Source organism: Crocodylus siamensis, chromosome 4 (assembly GCF_052110815.1).
Source record: "Crocodylus siamensis isolate JL-2025a chromosome 4, ASM5211081v1, whole genome shotgun sequence".
Classification (NCBI taxonomy): Eukaryota; Metazoa; Chordata; order Crocodylia; family Crocodylidae; genus Crocodylus; species Crocodylus siamensis.
This window is the reverse complement of record NC_143398.1, coordinates 173,569,826-173,591,528: the sequence shown is the minus strand read 5'-3', so window position 1 is coordinate 173,591,528 and position 21,703 is coordinate 173,569,826. Positions and strand designations below refer to the sequence as shown.

At 40.0% G+C, this 21,703-nt stretch overlaps 1 protein-coding gene across 1 annotated transcript in view; it reads right to left on the bottom strand.

The window, feature by feature from the left end:
* The window catches only part of VWC2L (von Willebrand factor C domain containing 2 like), an 88,210-nt gene extending 66,729 nt beyond the window's left edge, over positions 1-21,481 (bottom strand). Inside the window, exon 1 of the mRNA XM_090041228.1 lies at positions 21,071-21,481. Coding sequence (XP_089897354.1) covers positions 21,071-21,481 — 411 coding nt within the window. The remainder of the gene's footprint in view (positions 1-21,070) is intronic.
* Positions 21,482-21,703: the final 222 nt, after the last annotated feature.

The window sequence follows — 21,703 nt, the reverse complement described above, 5'->3', positions numbered from 1 at the left end:
AGAACATCAGCAGATGTAGAAGATGCCCCTGAATGACTTTGTACAGAGCAAATGAGACATGACATATATTTCTTTTACCTTTGCGTTGTTAGTGTAACCTGAAAATGACACTGTAATAAAATATGATGCTATTTGACGCTGGAAGCAGTTTTCAAGATGGGAGAACTTTATACAATTATAAGAGCAAAAGCTTCAGTCTCTCAAAGACTGAATACTCTGCAAAAGATAGTACTGGGTCTTACAATCCCTCTTCAAGTTCAACCTGGTTATTTCAGGACCTTTACTCACCCTTCTCTCTACTCATTTGTTATAGTCTATTATTATGTATTCCACACAACCCTTCCCACACAGTAATCATAACTGACCAGGGATCATGTAAACACCTTGGCATTTTCTTTCATGTCACCCCTTATGCATGGAATACACAAGTTGCTTTACAATCCTACTTCCTTTTCATAGAGGACCTGACTCGCAGAACACGGAGATCTGATCTATGGGATTCTTTGCTTTAAAAAGAGATGATGAGCAGGCGGTTGAAGTAGAGAACCTCTTGTGGTCTTTTCCAGTCCTGTTTTCCTATAATTCTATATTGACATGAGTGGACTTTGGATCAAACATTTGCATTCCTTTTGGAGATATATTTTTTCTGGGGTACTATCAGGAAAGTAGCTAAGTCATCTGTTTCATTTCTTTTTTCTTTTTTTAAAAATGTGCATGCACATCTATATGAGAAGTGAGGCCAAATATTGGGAGGAAAGCTGCCAAAACAGAATCTGGGAATTAGTGCAGAACTATATAGGGCATCTCTAAATCTTTTTGCCTGACTCCTCCATCCACCTCCATTTATTCGTATTTTCCTCCAGACCTTACCCATTATTCTGACTCCAGTGATGTTCCCTTCCAGAGCCTATTGGTTTGTTTCCTTTCCATCCCTATGCAAATGTCACCCACAGTGAGAAACTTATTATAATGTTCAATGTACAACTTTGCTGGTTTTCAGCTACACCATGGTCATTTTTTAAAGCTTTCTCACTCATGGAGCACAGCATGTTCTATGTGTTTGTGATGCTCAAACAGATTAACACATATTGTTAAGGACAACCTCCCATTCTTAATAAGAACTAGTGAAGAGAAAGCTTAGTAGGCTCCTGACATACAATGAGAACAGTTATACATAACTATTGTAACACGTTCACACAGATAATGCAGGTCTTAAACCTGACACCTTAGAGAATGCTCTGAGGTAATCAAAATGAAATGGTTTTGAAGAGTGGAGGGTATAGGGCAGTGGCAGCCAACCTGTGGCACGAATGCCTCAAGTGGCTGAGGCATCACCTGTATGTGGCATGTGAAAGACTATTCAACTGTTCAAAAGTATCTGGAATTCTGTGTACCTTGTTCACATTTATTTTAAGCCTGGGGGACATCACAGATCAAGGGAGGTGGTGAAGCACTAAGGCATCGGTTTCAGATCTAGCCAAACTGCTGTGAAGCAACTGGGACCATCGTCTGACTATTGATGAACAGTTAAGAGTCTTTGGGAATAGTGTTGCTGGCTGGACTCCAGCCACAAACTGACTTCAATATTGAACCACATGTTATCTAACTTCCTTAATAGTCACATAGGTTACTGACTCTGGATACCTAACTCCCTTAGGTATGTTAAATGCTTCTTTAACATGTAGCGTGCTCTGAAATTATCATTGACTGTTAACAAGTAGCATCTGAGGCAGGAAGCAAACATCTATAAAATAAACATTATACAGCAACCATCCTTTCAAATTCTTCTTCTTTAGCTGAGTTGTTTGTCATCTATATGTCTTGACTCTTAGATACTTCTAAGCAAACACTATTACAGTGGTGGACAGGGAACTATTTATCTAAGACAAATGAAGAACTTTCAAGGTGACATCTGACCAATATTTTTTTCTAGACTTGTTCTTTCTTTTCCTCCTCCTCTTTTTTTGGTCCCTGTGATCTGTCACAATTATCAGGCTAACTGTACATCTGACCTTCTAGGTATTTATGAGAGCACCACATCTTAAATCTCACACTTCAGGCCATCACCTGTCTTAGTTTAATTTGGATTCACTGTGTTGCTTCTTCCTTGTTTTCCTATAGCCCCTTATTAAACTAGATAAAACATTCATATTGGTAAGTCTCATAACCCAATATAAAATAACTTTAGTTCACTGGCCAGGGTAGAGAAAATGCTTATAAAATTATTTCATTTTAGTACTTTGAAATTGTTACCTTCCACAACAAATATCTAGCAATGCACAACTGTAGCGTAATGCATACATGACAAACATTATTTCAGAAATAGTTGCCATTCTTAAGAGGAACAGCAGAAAGGCTCCACATTAAGCATCTCTGTCATCCACGTTTCATATCTTGAGCTTCCCCTGGGGTCCATTCAAGTTCTGTTGAAGGCACTGAAGATTTTTCTACTGGCTAATGGCTATCATTGTGGGCTCAGTATGCATTCAAAGTCTGATTTACATGCCTGACAAAGAGGGGCAAAAAGAGGGAACACTGGGTGCATCTACACGTGCAATTAATATGAAGCAATAAGCTCTGGAGCAATTTGAGCTGGAGTAAGCTACTCCTAAGCACAGCATCTATACATGCACCTTGACAGCAGAAATTTGAGCCAGGGAGGAGCAGGCCTGGGCTGGCAGGGAATACAGGGGGTCAGCCTCAGGCTCCGGGTGGTAGCATTGGGTGGCAGAAGAGATGGCTGGGGCATGAGGGTGCTGAAAGTGTGGAGCTGTGTTGTTAGGTGGTAGGCAAGAGTCTGGCCCCCAGCTGGCTGGGCTGACTGGGCACAATTTACACCCATGGTCAGCATCTACATATGTGTTTAATCACAGTAATTACCCCAGCATAAGATAGTACTGTCCCCGACAGTACTGCTCTACTGGAGTGTTAATTTACTGCAGATTAATACCTTCACACGGGTCCACAGCAACACGTTACTCTGAAGCTAATTAGTCTACCCTGCAGTTAAGCGCATGGGTAGACAAGGCCACTGACTGATTGACAGGAATTTGGAGTGCTTTGATAGACATTGGAAAATGAACAAGATGAGGCCTATTTCAAAGCCATGCTATTCACACTGAATACAAAGGGACAGACTTTGGCTTCAGTGGCAGCAAATCTATAGTAAATTCCACTATTTTAGGACAGTTATTCAGAACATATTACCTGTGCTGTTTCTTTTATCCAAAAAAGAGTGTAGAAACCGATGTGTATTTTACAACTATCCTGAAAAAAATAGTTTCACTGAAATTTATCTGAATATTGAATAGTGATTCCTCCCTCCACCCCCCAAAAAAGCTTAATTAAAAAGGGATAAGGGTGTGTGAATGGGGGAGGGAGTCTTAACATGCAGGTTGTCTGATCACAGCAAGTCCATCTCAAGTCTCATCAGTTTTAAAAGGTATGGGAATATTTGAGATAGACTAAAACTGTCAATTCTGGATATTGTTCTCAGTGTCCTCAAAATATGCGGGTATTTAAGGGCATAGTTAAATGGGGTTTCATTTTGACTTGGTTTCAAAGGACCTGCTGTCAATCAAGGCTGCTCGTTTTGCTGCCAGGGCAATTCTTATTTAATTAATGCTGGAACTTGCAAGTCACCAAAGGCTGTTGTGGCTGCCAATAATCTCATTTTACTGATCTCTCACTTTCTGAGAGACTTTGTACCAAGTCTCTTGTAGATAACTGCAGTCAACTCTCCCCCTCAGTGCTGAGTCTACTGATGGAATCATGCTTTATGCAGATGTAACAGCAGGAAATGCAGAGAGATGTAAAGTGAAATCTGTCAAATTGTGCGTTTAAACCTGGAGAGGAGCTGTAAATTTTAATGATGCTAAGGACAACGGCAATTCTGATGGAGATGATTTTTCTAACTGTAGTTAGAAGTTTCAGGGTGTGAATTTATAGTGAGAAAGAGAGAGGGGAAAAAAGTTAAAAAGGAGCTGATGAATGAGACTGGAGGCAAAATGGCTTCCATATTACAACTAAGATAAATGAGAAAAGATAGACATAAAAGAGACCATTGACACAGAATGGAATTCATTGGAGTATACAGCAGGAGTTCAAACTGGAATCATTTTTATTGTTATTTAAATTGCTTCTGAGCTCAGACAGATTAGCATGATTCTGCAAAAAAGTTCATGAAGAGCCTTCTCCTAAGAAACTTAACAGGTGTCAAACTCTGGAGTACAGACCAGCTAGCTTAACATCTATCTTAAACAAGATAGTGGAATCAATCAAAAGGGAACGGTATTTATTTACATTTGGAGTTGGCTAAATGCTGCAAAAAATGTGTGAGATTCATAGAAGCAACTTATAACGCAATTAGTCCCATTGATTTAAATGGGTATAAGGTATTATTCAAAGAGAATAAGGGTATCAGAATCTGCCTCATTACTTGCAAACATCCATTTGAGTTCTAACTGTTCAGTTACTGGCTGCTCATAAGCACTTGTATATTGGCTGTTTTTCATGCAAATGCAAGTACTTCCATGTGAACAAGGCTACTCATTACTCACTATTCATTATTTGTCATCTGCTATTTTCTTTTTAAAGTCACATTCAGCCTATCAGAGTAGATACAATACCCTCTGACCAACCATACAACAGAAATTACAATGGTTCAGGCGCTTCCTATAGGCTGAAATTTGTCCAAATAAACTATCCGCTGAATACTTACAAACAGTAAATATAGTCACAAAACCCAGGATGATTCACAAATAATTTCCCAAGAAAAAAACAGTGCTAAATCATTTAGATAATTAATTTTAATGAATAATTTAAGTAGCACCTTGTATAAATATAGAACAATAAGGACTGCCTTTACATTGTGCCACTTATCCAAAGATTCAAAAATTCTCAGGCTAATCTACAGCCTGACAAAAACAAGTAGTTGGAATTCAAATCCATGACACATACAGGAGTCAGTCAACAGCACCACAGATGCTCAGAATCTCTGAAGACCACACACTACATATGAAACATAAATACGTCTGCAAGGGTTATCAAACTTATCACTGAAATGCAGTGACAGTGCTTTATCCTTATCTAATTAAAGGTAAAAGGGACTAAACCTAGAACAACCTCGAATTACGTAAAATACTTTCTGCAAACAATGGCCCTGACTTCCTTAATTGGCTGATCTGTACTCCATGCAGCATCTGACAAAGGGGAATAGCTTCCAGCTTTGTGGCTTTCAGCTGCTGGAGCCATCATCAAAGGCAAAACAAAGTGAGGACTTCAAGGTCTCATTAAGCATCATCTGGGAGGTGCATTTTAACCACTGAATGTGATAGGAGGGGAGAGCTGTGAAACTTAGTTTCTGTGATACAGCATGAAGTTATCTGTTCCCCTATCTCACACCTCTCCTTCCCTAGTTATACCCCACCTATAATTCTCCTACCTTTCAGCAGGGTCCTTATAAAGAGGGAACTTAAGTCCTACAATTATGTTGCCTCTATTTGGAAAGAATTATGATGTAGCAGACTAAATGGCTGGTAGAGCAGCACAAATGGTTGTGTCATAATAGATAATCAGCACCTGTAGTCGATACTGAAGGAGAGGTGAGTCATCATTAACTTTTTTACATTTGCTGTTTCCTATGTATCATACAACCTGACATATTTATAAGTCTCCTGGAACTGATTCTTGGTCCGGGGAGTTCTCCTTCAATTAGTTAATGAAAAGGATCCAAGTCTGTGGCTTGGCCCCTTTTCCAAAGGCCCTGTATATTTTAAGTCTATTATATCAGTGATGGAAGTAATGCATGACAACATGACTCTGCACCTCTCTTGTAAGAACAAACCTTTCTATGTTATATAGCTCACTTTACCTCTGACAACAGTTGTACACGTACCCTGGGGCTGAAAGGATGAGAGGTGTGTATTTTGTAGGTTATACTTTTGATAATACCACTCCAATAGTTTCTCAGTTTTGGATATGCCCACTGCACCTCAAATCAGCCTCCTTTCTAAAGGTTACATATGACAGCTTGGATTTGGACAGGGATGTAGTTGGCTGTGTGATGCACAGTCTATTTAGGATACTCAGAAAATCTTTTACGTTCTGCATTTGTTAAAGTGCTCTTTATATCACAGAGGATATTTATCCCATGAATCAGTTCCCCAGTCAACTTACTCCTGCACTTTTAGTAGTCAGGCTTCTCAGACCCAACAGCGTGTCAAATACCTTTTCAGAACGTTGACCCTGTTTCTTATGTTTTCTCTCGGTCTGATTCTGTCAGTCCCTAACATGGACTAGGGTAGGGACCACTTAAGCAGTAAAATACTATTACTATAAATACTAATGGAAGAATCAGCCCCTCTGTAGGCATAGCATAGAGAAAATCGATCATGGACTTAAAATTATTGAATCATAGGGTTGGAAAGAACCTTAAAGGCCATCCGGTCAAAGCCTCTGCAACAATGGAGTCTATTCATAAACTCTTCCAGTTAGATTCAATTTGGCAGAGATTTGGCCCGATTCAGTGGCCAAATCTCTGAATCTGAATCGAATCAGGAGACCCTTTAATCTCTCCGAATCGATTTGGAGCGATTCAGAGAGATTCAATAATTTGGACATAGAGCTTTAAATGTTGTTTCTACATAACTCAAGGTACCAGGCAGCTTGTGAACGCTGAGATGCTGGGGTGGATGGAGTGTCCCACAGGAATTGCGGGGGGGCATCCTTGGAGCACTTAGCAGTGGACCCAGAAGTGGACCAGAAAGATTTCTGGTCCACTTCTGGGTCCACCATGGAGCACATGGGGGACCAATCTCCAACTCCTGACTCAGCAACTGGTGCCTCCTGGGTTTTGGGGGGGCACCTGGGGTCCCCCCATAGCCAACTGCCAAGCCGAGGGGGTGTGAGGGGTGGTTCCCCCATACACTCAGCGGCAGACTGGAAGTAGTTCCAATCCACTTCTGGGTCCACCACTGAGCACACGGAGGTGGGGGGGGCCGCACTCCTGTGGGATGCTCCATCTGGCCCACCATCATAGCATTCATAAGCTGCACCTGGTACCTTCAGATATGTAGAAAAAACATAAAAAGCTGTGTCCAACATAAAAAGCTATGGCCAAATTGCTGATTCTCTGAATCAACATTGAATCTTCAGATTCAGCTGAATCGAATCGGGACAGTGATCTGAATCAATTAATCGAATCGCTGTCCCCCAATTCGGGCTAAATCCAAATCCGAATCGAATACAGCCTGTTTTGCACACCCCTAATGCCTGTCCAGCTTCTTGTAAACCTCCAAAGAAGGAAATTCCTTCAGATCCCAATCAGAACATGCCATTATTATAGTTTTTAAAGTTAAAAAGTTTTCCCAGAGATTTAATCTAAAACTATTGTAAACTCATTGCCACAAGTCCTGCTGTCTGTGGCAAGGGCAAACAGTTCTCCCTCTTCTTTAGAGCAGCCTTTCAAATATGTGAAAGCTGCAGATGTGTTCCCCTTTAATCTCTGTTTCTCCAGAATAAAAATACCAAGTTTTCTTAACCTTTTCTCATAGGGCTTGCATTTTAACTTCTTTATTTTTCTTGTTCCTCATATCGGGATCTTCTCCAGTTTCTCTATATCCTTCTTAAAATGCAGAGCCCAGAACTACATACAGAATATTCTAGTTTAGGCTTAGCTAAAGCCTGATCAAATGGGACTATCGCTTCTCATGTTTTGCATACAGTGCTTCTGTTTATGCAGCCCAAACTGAATTTTCTTTTCTTTTGACAGTCTCACATTGCTGACTCATCCTTCTTGGCAGAGCTATGGCCTAGCTAGTTATCCCTCATGCTGTGTGTGCACTTGAGTTTTCCTCCCTAGGTGCTGCACCTTCCATTCCCTTTGCTGAACTTTATTTTGTTCTCTAATTTATCAAGTTCTTTTTTAATTCTAATTTTATCCTATGAAGTGTCTACAATTCCTCTCAAACTTGGAATTAACATAGTACAACTATGCTTATTACTGGGGAGCAGGGTGGGTCATGATTCTGCCTACATGATTATGTAGCTATCATCTGTCAAAATCCTAGGAGAGAGCAGAGCCTGCACTTCTCTGAATAAATTATGGAACTCATGCTTGGCTAGTTTAAATCAGCATAGATCCATTGAAGTAAATGTTGCTGATAGACACCAGTGAAGGATCTGGCCATAAGGCTACTTATATAGAAGAACTAAAGTCAGATCATCCTTGCATTTTCTTTTTCCTCTCCTGTGAAGTTCACAGGGACTGCCCAGGATACGGCCCACTAGCTGTGATTAAATAAGTGTTTGGAGTCAGACATAAAGATGTCTACGTCTTTATACATTTACCTATTTGAAAGTAATAATCTAGGATAGACATTTTTGTGAGGTAGACATTTTGTGAGATAATTCTGTTGTGGGTGTTGTGGTTTAAAATTTTGCAGAGAACAGAATCTTCCTCACATTGTCTTTCACCTCTTTCAATTAAGGTGCTGTACCTTGAAAGAGGCCAGACTTAGACATGTTATTGTAGTATCAGAAGCTTGCTAGGTTTTCCATTTTTTATTAGTTTTTATTGGCAATTGCCAGTGGTTCAGTGCTATCATATCTCTACCTGAAATTCTAGGGTTCTCTTCGGCAGCACAAAAAGGAAGTGCACAATTGCCTTATCTGAACAGTGGAGGATTCCAGCATTAGTGGGGATCCCTGCAGCCCTTCAGGGTGCTGATGAGAAGGGTTATGCCTAGGACAGTGGCATATTTTGGTGATCCCTTATGTGCTATAATGGCCTTTTGGGAATCATTACCAGTGGGAAGAATTTAAAGTAGCATGGAGGTTAAAACAGACAGGTTTTTCTCCCATTCTTTCACTGGAACCTCAGTTGCCGTGTGCAAGTAATTGTTTTAAATAAGGCTGTTGTTGATGAGGCACAGTCTTTCTGAGCACCGTATATTCCTTTTGTGCACTTAAGTTTAGCTTTGGATTTCCCTATTGCTAAGGGTGGGAAACGTGGGATAGATGCATGCCAATAGCTCATTACGGATCTTTGTTAATGCATGCTGGCGTAGTGCTGCTAGTTTATTGCCTTTTTCTACTTTCTAGTAAGGAGATATTGGCTGAGACTGAGTCAAGAGCTGAAGGGAGCTGGCTTGCTTTTTCTTTTTGTTGCTGAGGGTGCAATAGCTTGGGAGTGGTGTGAGTCCTTGTTTACATCCCTTTGCATACCCTCTACCCAATTTTTGGGTCTGAGCCAAACCTAACTTGAACAGAAAACTCCCACTGACTTTGGACCAAGCTCCTAAAGCTGTTGGGTTTGCTGTGTTGGTGCTGGGTGTCATGGAATCATACGGCTGGAAGGGACCTTGAGAGGTCGTAGTCTAACCCCCTGTCTGAGGCAGGATCATCCCTGTTCAAACCAACCCATTGTCTAATTTCTTAACAAAACTACAAAGTCAACTCTGACACAACCAAAAGACTTAACGCCCTAATCTGCTATAAAGAAAGCAGAAGAACCATGGCAGCCAATGTCTTGCTGCCATAAAGTTATTAACAATATGCTCAAGAAATCCAAAGAAGAAAGTCAAGCCGCCACTAGAGGGGAAGGCAAAAAACCTCACAGTGGGTTTGTCTACATGAGATGCTGACTGTGCAGTAGTGTATCACAGCACTGACAGCGCCCTGGTTACTGCACCTTTATTTAGTACTTGATTATACAAGTACTAAATAAATGTGCAGCAACCACTGTACAGTAATGTCTCGTATAGACATGCCCACTCTGTATCAATATGACCATGGGATGAAATTCTTGACTCCAAATGTGGCAACTGGTCTGACTCTGAACAGAGGCACAAGATCCTCTGGGTTAGGAACATCTGGCTTTAAGTCCCAGGAGAAGTATTGGCACTTCCCAGTCAAAACCTCCAGCCTTAACTACAGCTAACACCCAATGCAGAGGCATTGAAAAAGGCTTGAAAAAATGCTGACACATATAGCAGGAGGGGAAAAATTCCCTCCCAGCTTCATGTGGCAACCAGCAAAGCCCAGAAGCATGGGAAATATCCATAATAGCACATAAACACAGCTACACCTAGATCATCCCTGACCAATGCCTGTCCAACCTCCTATTGCACATGTCCAGTGATGGCGATTCAACAACTGTCCAGCTGTTGCCTCTAATGTGGGGAGTGTATATTGCCTCATATGTGTATGCCACTTTATTCCATTTATCCCTGTGTGTATGAAGCACACAGAGAAATTTCCCCACAGTGTGGGTAGTGATTGGGCCTACTTACCCTTCCCTTGATGTGATGCTCCTTCTGGATATTAAGCTTGCAAAACTGAAGAAAGGGAAGAAGAGCAGGATGGATCCTCTTGATTTAGGGACAGCGTTCTCAGTCTTGCTGCTGCTGTGTTCCTGTTGGAAGGGGTAAGGGAAGGTGACTTGTGTTCTCCCTTTTGTTGGGTGACTTACCAGCAGACAAGATGTTGATAACTGTCTGATTTATCACTGGGGTGGTAGAATGATGTTCCTGATACTGCTGCTGTTCCTGGGAAGATGGGCTTTTCTTGTCTTTTTCATTATTTTACTCCCAATGCTTTTCTTTGACTTTCTGTTGGTTTTCTGGCAGTTAGCAAGCAAAGTAGAAGGAGGCTGCTTGGGAACATCCTCAGGCAACTGTTAGCTCAGTTCATCATCATGTGTTCTCCACGCAGGACCTCTTACTTCTTTTAAATTTTATGACAGCATAAATCCAAATCCTTTGGAAATCCATGGAGCTGTCTGTGCCACTTTACACTAGCAGAGAATCTGGCTCACAGACTTCAGGAGAGCTACTTCCTATTTAGACAGGCACTGAGCAACAGATTCAGGCCAAGGGTCTTTTAAAAGAAAATAGTGTTCCTGAAAAGATCTGTTGAGAAGGTCCCCAACAAGGCTCCATGTTGAGATTTCTCTGTTTAACTTGCTGGTAAATGATGCAGGTGAAGGACTAAGGTACTGTGTCCAAAGATGCAAATACCTGATGATACTAAAGAGGATGGCTGTGATGTACAAGAAGATTCAAACAGCCTAGGGGAACGTGTGCAAGTCTGGCATGATGGAACTTGGTGTCAGAAAGTGTAAAGGCCAATATCCAGGAAGAACCGCTAGGGTGGCAAATACAACTTCTGACTGTCGCTTTAATCAAGGAAACAAAGTAGGAAAAGCACCCTGGGCAAGAGTAATATCTGGAATGTAAGGATACAGAACTAGATGTAACACCAGTGTAAATCTTAAGTAATTCTACAGATGTCCTGATTTACAGCAGCATAACAGTGATCAGAATCTGGCTGGGTAATGAGTAGCTGTAAAAAACAGCACAGACAGTCTTAAGCTGCATAAGTAGAGGGCCTAATTAGAAGTCAGAGATATAATGGCTCCTGTGTACAAGACATCTCTTAGGACATCTATAAAGTAATTTAAGTCCAGTCCTTCAAGGTGCTCAGTGCCCTTAGCTGTTACTGATTTCAGGGGAGGTGTGGAGTCAGTTTATGTGTGCCACAACTACACTGAGCATAGCACTAGAGGCCAGAGCTTTGACAAGGACTGACTCTGTAACCTGGTATAATCCACTTAACTTCTCTCTTTTAGCCCCCGCCCCCGCCTCCCCCCCCCCGCCATCTGCTAAGATACTAGTGAAAGATTCTCACAAGTTTCTCAGGAGGCAGAGAGGGTTTGTGAATGATCCTAAGCCATTCTTTCAAATATAAGATACATTTTAAAAAAATATTTCTTTTAAAGATTGCCTGAATCTTAAATCTGAGCAAAACCCAAATGAAACATGTTTATATGCATCACAGGGTTTTCACCTTTGTAAATACGTTCTTAACTGATATTCTATTTTTTATTGAAAGTGAGAGTCAGAAAATGTGGGTGTCATAAATTCAAGGGCTTCTTATATTTGAAGGGATGAGATATATGATACAAAGAATGTCACCTAATACATTTTGGAAAGGCTAATGAAGTAGGAAAAATGACTCAATTTAATGTTCAAATAACACTCGTATGGGTAAAGTCTCCTTGTCTTTAACAGAAATTATATTTACAGTGGATAGAGCCCTGGAGTTTTCTCATATAAACTCATTCCAGTTTTTCATGTATTAGAAGGAGGAAAGGGGAGGGGGAAGAAACAGGAGAGCAAAAATCCCAGTGCACCTATCCAGTTTGGGACAGGTTTGCTTGCTTTGTATAATCAGATGAGGCTATCCCTCTTTGTTTGTGATACTTACTTTTTGGGTCATGTAAACTTAGCACAAATTCCCATAGTAATAGGTACTGTACACACACATAATAAAAGAAAGCGCATGGGATTTCAGAGTCTAAACCTGATTGCTACATGCCGCAATGATAACGAGCCAGCTCTCTCTGCTCTGTGAAGAGATAAGACGTATAAGAGCTCTTTGAGGACCCACACCATAATTTCTTACTGATCATTCTGACTTGGAGAGCAAGGTAGGAGCCACCGACTTCTTACAGGTACCTCTGGTGAAGGTGGCCTGGTGCCCTGAAGGCAGGAGAGCCACACACAGGTTTGCTGGGGAATCTGGGTCAGTGAGAAGAGTAATTAATAATAATGGGTTGGGAGGGAACAAAAGGTAAGGACTCTAAATCCAAGTACTATAGTTTGTATTACTTTGGGGAGTCACGTAAGCATCCAAGAGAAAGTATTTTAAGCTCTCATGATATGTTTGATCATAACTGGAAGGAAGGAAAAACAGCCTGTTTTTTCCAGAAAGATTTTGAAATAGTTTGTTTGTCATTAAGGACCAGACAGGTGTTTGTCCTAGTGTAACCCACTGTTAGAGTGGTGTACTTGGTAAAAAGACAGATCTGGCTTTGTGATTTTGGGTTTTATTAGAACTCTATGCAGCAGCCTGAAATCCTACTCCAACGTACACTTATTTCACACCAGAGTAACTTCTTTGGCTTCAACAGAGATACTGTCACTTGCACTGTGAAATCAGAATCACTGTCTGTTAGAGCCTAACATATTTTAACAGGATTGAAAGTTGTCATTGAATGACTTATTCAATTATAGTTTTAAAAACAATTACTAGGATAATTATCTACTTGGGCATTATTTTTAATTAATGTCATTCTGTATGAAGCAGTTTCCACTAACAATGCTTCATCAACTCATAAAACTGCACTTTCAGTTCACTTCCTATGTTGTGAAACTGGCACCCAAACCATTCTATCTATTTCTGTGCTAAATTTCCACATGCTTTAGTAGGAGTTCAGCTCACAGGCCAATAGAAAAACTGATGCCCATGAGAGGAGGACACTTCTGACTGTGACTCTAGAGTACTTGCAGGCTAGGATATTTCAAAAGCACATGATGGATTCACTGTTCCATTGAAGTCAGTGGAAGCTGACCTATTGATCTGAGTGACAGCAAAGAAATGCCACTGCTAACCATTTTTAAATATCCCACCCATAGTATTTAAAATAACAAATTGCTAATAAGCAATTTACCATATGTCAATCTGTATCTTTACAGCCCTCCATATGAATAATGCATTTTAAATATTTTGGGTCCCTTGACCTTAATATGATTAATGAAAACTATGATAATTTGAACAAAAATTGAAGACCCAAACCTATGACGGGTCTTTTCCATTCATGGGAAGGGATTGGCTGTATGTGACTTGATCTCCCCCACATGCAGACTCCATGAAAGGCAGACTCTGCAAAGGCCAGGGGACATGTATTCAATGCCTTCTTTGATTTCACAGAACTTAATCAGGACTAATGATATAGCCAAGGACCATGTTGTCTTTTCTATTTAACTGTCTCTCTGGAGCTCCTACAAATAGTTGCTTGCTAAATATTGTCCCTGGATAGATCCCTGGCAGCATGGCTCCAGTGGAGATGGGATTACTGTTAGGAACAGAGCCAGCGCAAAAGCCACAGTGCTTCATGAGCAGATACTCTTGCTTTTCAATAGTTTTCTCAGGATCATGGAGTTTTGGAAGCAGAATCAATGGCTTAGTTCAGGGATGCTCAACCTCTGGTCCGCGGGCCAAATATGGCCCACAGAGCCATTGCATCTGGCCCACGGGGCTCCACATGTATTGGGAAATTTGATGGTGGAGGAGCAGTGGCCATTAATATGGCCACCTTCCCTCTGCCAAATTTCCAAACCCCAAGCCCCTGGCAGCAGCCATGCCTGCTTCTCCCTGCAAGGCTGGGCAGCCCCTCTGTGCACCCCCAGCAGCTGCATTGGGGATAGTACATGCATGCTTCCTGCCCACTCCCTGCAGGGCCAGGTTGGGGCCAGAGTAATGTGCTACAAATAAATAGCCAATGGAGTTATTTCAGATTAGCATCAGTGCAACCAGTGGCACAGTATTACCCATGCACTTTCAGCTGTGATAATGAAACACCAACATTATATTATAACCCTGTACTTGCATATAGTGTAACATAATACATATATTTTAGCATCAGTACTTAAATACATAGCTGACTTTCATGGAGATGTTATTATAGATCAATATTTGACATACCTTCCTATATTATTATGTGTTTTTTGCATGAACTATGACAGAAATACAGTAAGTCAGTAATTTCAGATACCACTGCATAGACACTGTCACTGTAATTTTGCCAGGAGGGAGATAATAAATCATTCTTTTCCATTTGACTGATGTTCTGTTTTCCCTGTCTGATTTCAATGGCTGCATCCTATCTTGTGAGCTAGTATTGTTCATGGTTCTTTCTATTAAAGGATAGGCACAATATTGAAATTTCTTTTGCATTATGATCTTCTAGCAGTATATGACATTGCAGAACATATTAAAAAAGCCTCATTTATTCTAGTTGTAATGTAAAAATCACTGCTGCATGCATCTTGGACAAAAATGTTAATATTAAAATTGGGGCCCTGTGCTGACCGTGTTAGTAATCAGTTTCCTGTAATTTACAAACAGGTATCTGAAAATTACTAGTGACTTGGATCACTGGTCAGCACACTGCCAAAAGGTTTTAATAATGTTTGCTTTGGCTTTTATTAGCCCATTTTGATTTGAGTGCCTTCCAAAGTTCACCATGAAACTGAGGCTGAGTGGTCGTGCTATTAAAGGAAGAAAACTCTATCTGGAAATTTTTTTACTAACCTAATGAAGCTTCTCAAATTTAAGATGTCACATTTCTGTTCTTTTACACTGCTTTAAAATACAGAACACTCTCCAAAGCTGCATCCAGACAATTAGATTTTACTTGAGAGGGGCTGAGTTTGAGAGGGAATAATGATCACTTTTTAAATTAAATACGCAGCTAAAATTTTCCTGCATCATCCACACTGTACATCTCTATCACAGAGCCTGCACGTGAAATGAGTACAGAGCTGCTTTGGAAATCAATGGGACCGTTGTGCAGAGAATGAGCTTGGAATGAATAGAAGGGAAACCATCACTGCAGTGAACAGATTTGAGAGATCTGACCTAAGAATTTTAAATATAATGCAGACAAGCTTTTTAAAAAAAAACCCCCAAAAACCAAAAACCAACCCTCAAACTGCAGCACTATTGACAGCAAGTTTGCATACTAGCTTGGGGATTTGTTTTGATAACATCATTATACAGTTGGTAACACTCTACTAAGTTTCCAGAATAAGCATTTCATTAACTTTTAACTAGATTGGCTCTCAAGGAAGAGTCATCTAGTGGTTAAGATCAGAGATCTTGGCTCATGCACCATTTGATTCTCTTTCTGGCAGTGTGCAGAGAAAAAAAATAACATTCTACACCTCCATTTATCCCATGGTAGAATGGGCATAATACTTTTTGGGTACAGAGGGGTATTGTGAAGCTAAATGAATAACTTCTTGATGTGCAGTAACACCTCTTGATGAAAAGCACTACCCACTTTCACAACTGCATTTATAAAGCTTTTAAAAATAATAATAATAACGGTGATGGTATTGTTATTTATGATTTGAGTTTAATAAAGTTATACTCAATATATTATTGCTAATTATAATCCTGATCACTGGGACTGTCTTGTGTCAGGGAATAGATGAACACTGGCTTGATAAATTGACTTCAGGCTTCTTACTGAAGCATAATGGAGTGACTCTGCATAGCTAAATGCAAAATCAGGGCTCAGTTGCAAACATGACACATACATGAATGAAGATGTAGCACAGGGAAGAGTGGGAGGGAAGGCAAGGCTGACCATAAACCACCCTTTGTGGAAACCTGGTTCTGTTATAGAACATAGAAATGTTTCTACTGGCTTCAATAAACCACATTTTTTGCTTGTTGGAGTTATTCAGGTAAGCAATGCACATATCCTGCTGGTGTAAAGTATTCCATAATGGCACTGCATCATTCTCTTTCTCTCTTTTTCAACTCTTGCTTGATGCAAATTATGACCATTGATGGACTCTTAGGGAATTATTTTTTTTCAGGCATGACAGTGCTTGATCAGATGAGAATGACGGAAAGTTGTGGGTGATGGGAGAGTGCATAAAACTAACACAGAAGTGGCAGAGAAGCTGTGAGAGACAAGACAGATTGTAAGGAATGGTGGTTTTGGGATGTATAATTGAAAAGGAGGAACTGGCAGAGATCAGGAGAATGAATACGGGTAAGAGCAAGGCAGATAAAGCATAGCAGTAAAAATATGTTCAATGAAGAAGGTAGCAGTAAAGCCAGGGGCTTATAAACTCTGGGTTCCCACTGTTATTGGAAATGGCTGGGCCAGAGCTAGAAGCTACTGAAGCCCACCCTGAAGAATAGGAGTGGCCACACAGGCACAGCTGCCTCAAGCTCCTGGAAACCTCTTCCACCAGAGGCTGGGAGTGAGCGTCTGTGCTGCAGGGAGGCTCACAAGGCTTGTGAGAAGCTCCTGGAGCCTTGCTGTTGAGCTGGTCCTAAGGGAGATATGCGTAGTAGAAGAGTTCCCTTTAGGCGTTATGAAGGTAACGTCTCCCTGCTTGGCAGTTGACTGATCCAAGGCTCTGCCAGGATAACAGAATCACTGCAAAGTTTGGCTAGAAGGGCAGGTGAAAGTCACTGAGTAGGAGAGTATGTCAGTGGGATCCAGTGCTTCTGGATTAGTACTTACATTGGAGTGGAAGGAAGTGGAACATATTCACCTCCTTCTTCCTTCTCTAATACCAATAGATCATTGTAACATACTGGGTTAATAATATCTTTCGAATGGACCATTCATTCCCCAGTTAAGAATGCTCCTTAACGTTATTTATTTGTCATACACATGCTCATACAGAAGCACTCTCATGAATATTCTGTGTATTTCTATTCTAGGTGCTGAAATGAGCAGATGCAGTTGTGGACATACAGTCGCTAATAAATTCCAGAAAGCGTCTCCCTGCAGTCACAAATACACTGTAAACCTTTCTGCAAAGCTTTCAATTGAAGGGGTGTGCATTCTTTTTCTGAGTAAAAAATAATCCAGCACACAATAGAGCTGTTTTTTGACTGATATTCAGCCAATTAAACTTACCATTCATCTCACATTTAGTGTATTATCTCATTAAGTCTACATAAGTGCACATGCAGGAATATTATTTTAAAACATTACCAAGTGCATTTAAAATAATCTGAGGCTGCTTTCTTGCTTTTTTCTTCTTTTAGCCAAGGAGAAGCAGGACAGTTAATAAGTTCTCTGAAGTTAATTATACACCTGAATGTCCAATAGTAAACTCTGAGTACTGAATGGTAAGGATCTTGATATTTGTAACTGAATCCAAAGCCATGGTTGATATGTGGGAGAAAACACAGATTGTTGTGTGGCTACACGGGTGGGAGAACACAGGCCATCACCTACCATAGGAGAGGAAGGAGGATCAACCTTGTGCTATCTAACTATCTGAAGCACTTCCCCACCCCTCTGGTATTGCCATCTGGTGATTATGTGGGAGGAGACAGGGAAAGAGAGGAGCAACCTGCCTGATGGAAGAAGGAAGAAAGACCCAGAGACAGCAGCTGCCAGGAAGTGGATAAAGAGACAGGAAAAGGGTGAAGAATAAAACAAGTCTCCCTTTCATGTTTACAAATAATTTTAGCATATAAATACTAACATTTGGAAAAGTAATGACCTCAATTACAGGCATAAATTGGACGGGATAGTTAGCAAAGTTATGTATTATACTTATATCTGTACTTCCAGATTATGATGGGTACATAAATTGTGCTCACAAAAGGTAAGACACATTTTGAAGATGCGGGTTTCAATAACTAAGTACTTTCCACTATCACCACATATGTACCCTCAGATCTAGACATTAATATCAGTACTCAGCATGGGGTTAAGCCAAATTTGAATTTCCTTGTCCAAGTCATTTTGGAATACAGGGAGTATTTACATGTGACACTAAATCGTCGTACCAATGCGCTATGGCCACATAGTGTCCATGGGCAAAAACCATGATGCTGTAGCTACGTTGCCATAGCAATGTAGTCCGTCATTAAAGCATGTTGCTATGGCAACATACTGCCTGAAAATAACAGTGTGTGGCACACATGGTGCAGTATGGGCTGTTACCATGCCTTCTTTTAGTACTTTCAAAAGGAAGTACTAAATGACAGTATAGTAACAATGGTGCCACAGCAGCATATGTAGATGCGCCCACAGTGGGCTAAAAATAAGTTAGGAAAATGATTAAAATCCCAAACCTTCTACAATAATGATCCATTTTACTGTTCCAATTATCTTCTTAAGTTGCCCCCAAACTTTTCAGGATATAAGTCTACCTTGGGCACAGATCATGCATGTAACATTTGGTGAAGCTAATGAAGAATACACACACATATCCCCATATAAGAATCACACTTTAAGACCTCCAACTAATTCCTCAGCTGATGTCATATGTAATTATGCAGAGATCAGTATCTCTAGTGAAGATGATACTGGAAAATTAGCTTTTAAAAAATGTAAACAGTAATGGAGCAGTTCATGTGAAAGACGAAGGGTTCAACTATATAAGTCCCCACAAAAGGGTGAATCTAGTCTAATTACAATCAGCCAGTTTTTGAAGGAAGGAAGACTTGAGAAAGTCTTCCATCTCTGGCACAGCTTGACTGTAAGTGACACAAACTTGAAAAAGCCTGAAGATATTATAAATTTCACAGGAACCAGAACAAGGCTAGGAGGCTGCAAAACTTATAAGCTCTAGGTATTCTGTTGTGGACATAACGGATGATATCCTTGCTCCATTTAAGTCAGCAGCAAACAACCACTGACTTCAGTGCATTGGGATTTCAGTCTATACATCAGAAATTTCCCAGGTTCAGCACTTCTCTCTCCAGGCTCTCAGTTACAGAACTTTGGAAACTGTCTGCTCCCAGAGTCTCTCCCTTTCTCTCTGTTTGTACATACATATCTATGCATATATATGTCTATACATGCATGATATTGCACTATGAGTAGAATATAATTCTAAATTTTATTCTAGGACTTCTCTATTTCAATATGGACATAGTTTCACCATAACGTTCTTATAAACAGGTTCCACTCTACTCCACGTGGTATACGCCCAGATTAAAGGCTTGATTAAAGGCTCCAGATTAAAGGCTTGATTGTGATTTAAATTAAATCTGGGGTCTTTTTATGGATGTACCTGGCTGAGGTTTATTTGAGGTTGAGATGCTCCACAATCTGATGTGCTTTTCCTTTGCTAGGAGAACATTACGATGGTGCTGGAACTCCTCTTTTTATCAACTGCTCTATCGAAAAAAAAGGCCTCATGAAAGGTTCTAGTAAGAAAGCCCTCATGAAAGGTTCATGTGAGGTTTTAGCAAAAAGGGAAATTAAATTTATCTTATTCATTTTAAATGAAGAGTGTTTTTTTGGCTAAATCCCAAAATACCAGCCTGAAAAAGCACTCCTAGTGTTATTGCTTGTAAAATACTAAATACTATTTTCAGTGAATAAAGGTAAAAAACTTTTTAAAAAAAGTTTTCCCCTTTCTTGTTTAATTTGCACAAACTCTGTAATAAAAAGATCCTCCTTAATAGTTTCCCATTGTATTGTGTATGGTCTAAGACTTAACCTGAATATGTCCTAGCATATGTATTTGATCATGACTGAGGAATTAGCTGGGTGGATTCCTCCTCCCCTATCAGTGAAGGGGTCATTCAAAGACTGGAACATCCTGTGTTCAAGGGTGATACTTGTGTTAGGAAACTGGAAAAATTCTTCTGGGGGTGGCTACCAATGTTCCATTACATTAAAACAGATCTCACAATCATAAGCCTCATGTTCTTCTGAAACAGTGTTAGACAAAATGATCAGGTTATCTTTCAAGGGTATGTTTCTACTGTACTTATTTACTTTGTAGAAGAGACTGCTTCCTAAATATCCTGACTTAGGTTAGATAAGAGTGAATGAGGTATCCCACCTGCAAGAAATACCTAAATTATGTACTATTTACAAGAAGAACCAAAAGAAAACACTATTTGGAAAAAAAATCTATAAACTTGTGTTACTTAAAGTTTGGAAAACACAAGGTCTTATGTGGAATTATTTCCATTGCCAGAGGAGAAAATAAGCTGGCAAGTGCATTAGTATATAAATAGCAATGGTATTTTCCCATGAAGAGCTACAGGTTGTCATTCAAAGAAAGTCTTCGACTTAATTGCAAAAGGATCACTGAATATTTTCAATATTCTTAATGGGAACTTGGCTATTAAAGTCATCATTGGAATGTATACTTCCTATTATTTTAAACAGTAATCTGCATAAAACAACACTAGTAAGTTTAGTTTATCACCATTTAATCACAAAGAGCAATTCTAGATTACTCCCTACTTTTGGTGTGCTTGTGAATAGTAATCCTTCAAGTGCTACACCAATACTTTTTGTTGCACAAGTTTGAATTTGATTTTTGTTTAAATGCATTCAGTATAGGTTTGACTCTGCTGTTATTGAAGCCAGTGGTAGTTTTACTATTGGCTTAAGGAGGAGCAGAGGTCAGCAAATATTGAGTACCTTGGAAAATCTCATCCCTGATCAGTTCATATAACATGCTAGTATTAAATAACTCCCAAAGGTTATTCATACCTTAAATTCCTCCAAGATTTTGTAATTTTTTCCATGATATTCACAAAAGTTTTTCACTTCCTTGCATTCTGGGCAGCATCCATTGTGTTCCACTTTAGTACATTTTGGGTGAATTTTGGGGCATTCTGGTTGATCACAAACAGGTCCATCCTCAGTACAGACACAAGGACAGTTGGAATGCCCTGGGAAAAAACGTTCTCCCAGTTTGTATACAAAGCCACTGTCATCCACACAGCCTTTCCCTCGGTAGTCATCAAAGATCAGATTGTCATTACTTGAGGTCTGATCCCCTTCATCAGCAGGGTAGTCTTCATGATTGATAGCAGCAGGGGTGACCAAGCCAGAGATTAATAACAGAAGTATGCAGGCTTCATGAATATGAAGAGCCATCCCCCTCCTCAACTTCTCCATATGATCCTATTATCAGTTATAAACGGCTGCTTCCATAGGGATACCAAAAAGCAGGGGCTGAAAATAGATATTTTAAATAAAGACAACTTGAATTATTAACAAATACATACTTAGTAAGGCCATGTGCTCAATCTGTATCTGTGGATAAAGCTTACTGCTAGCAACGCCTAGTGATAAGAAACACTGTTTCATTTTAAACAAATATCTTCTTCCAAATTATTT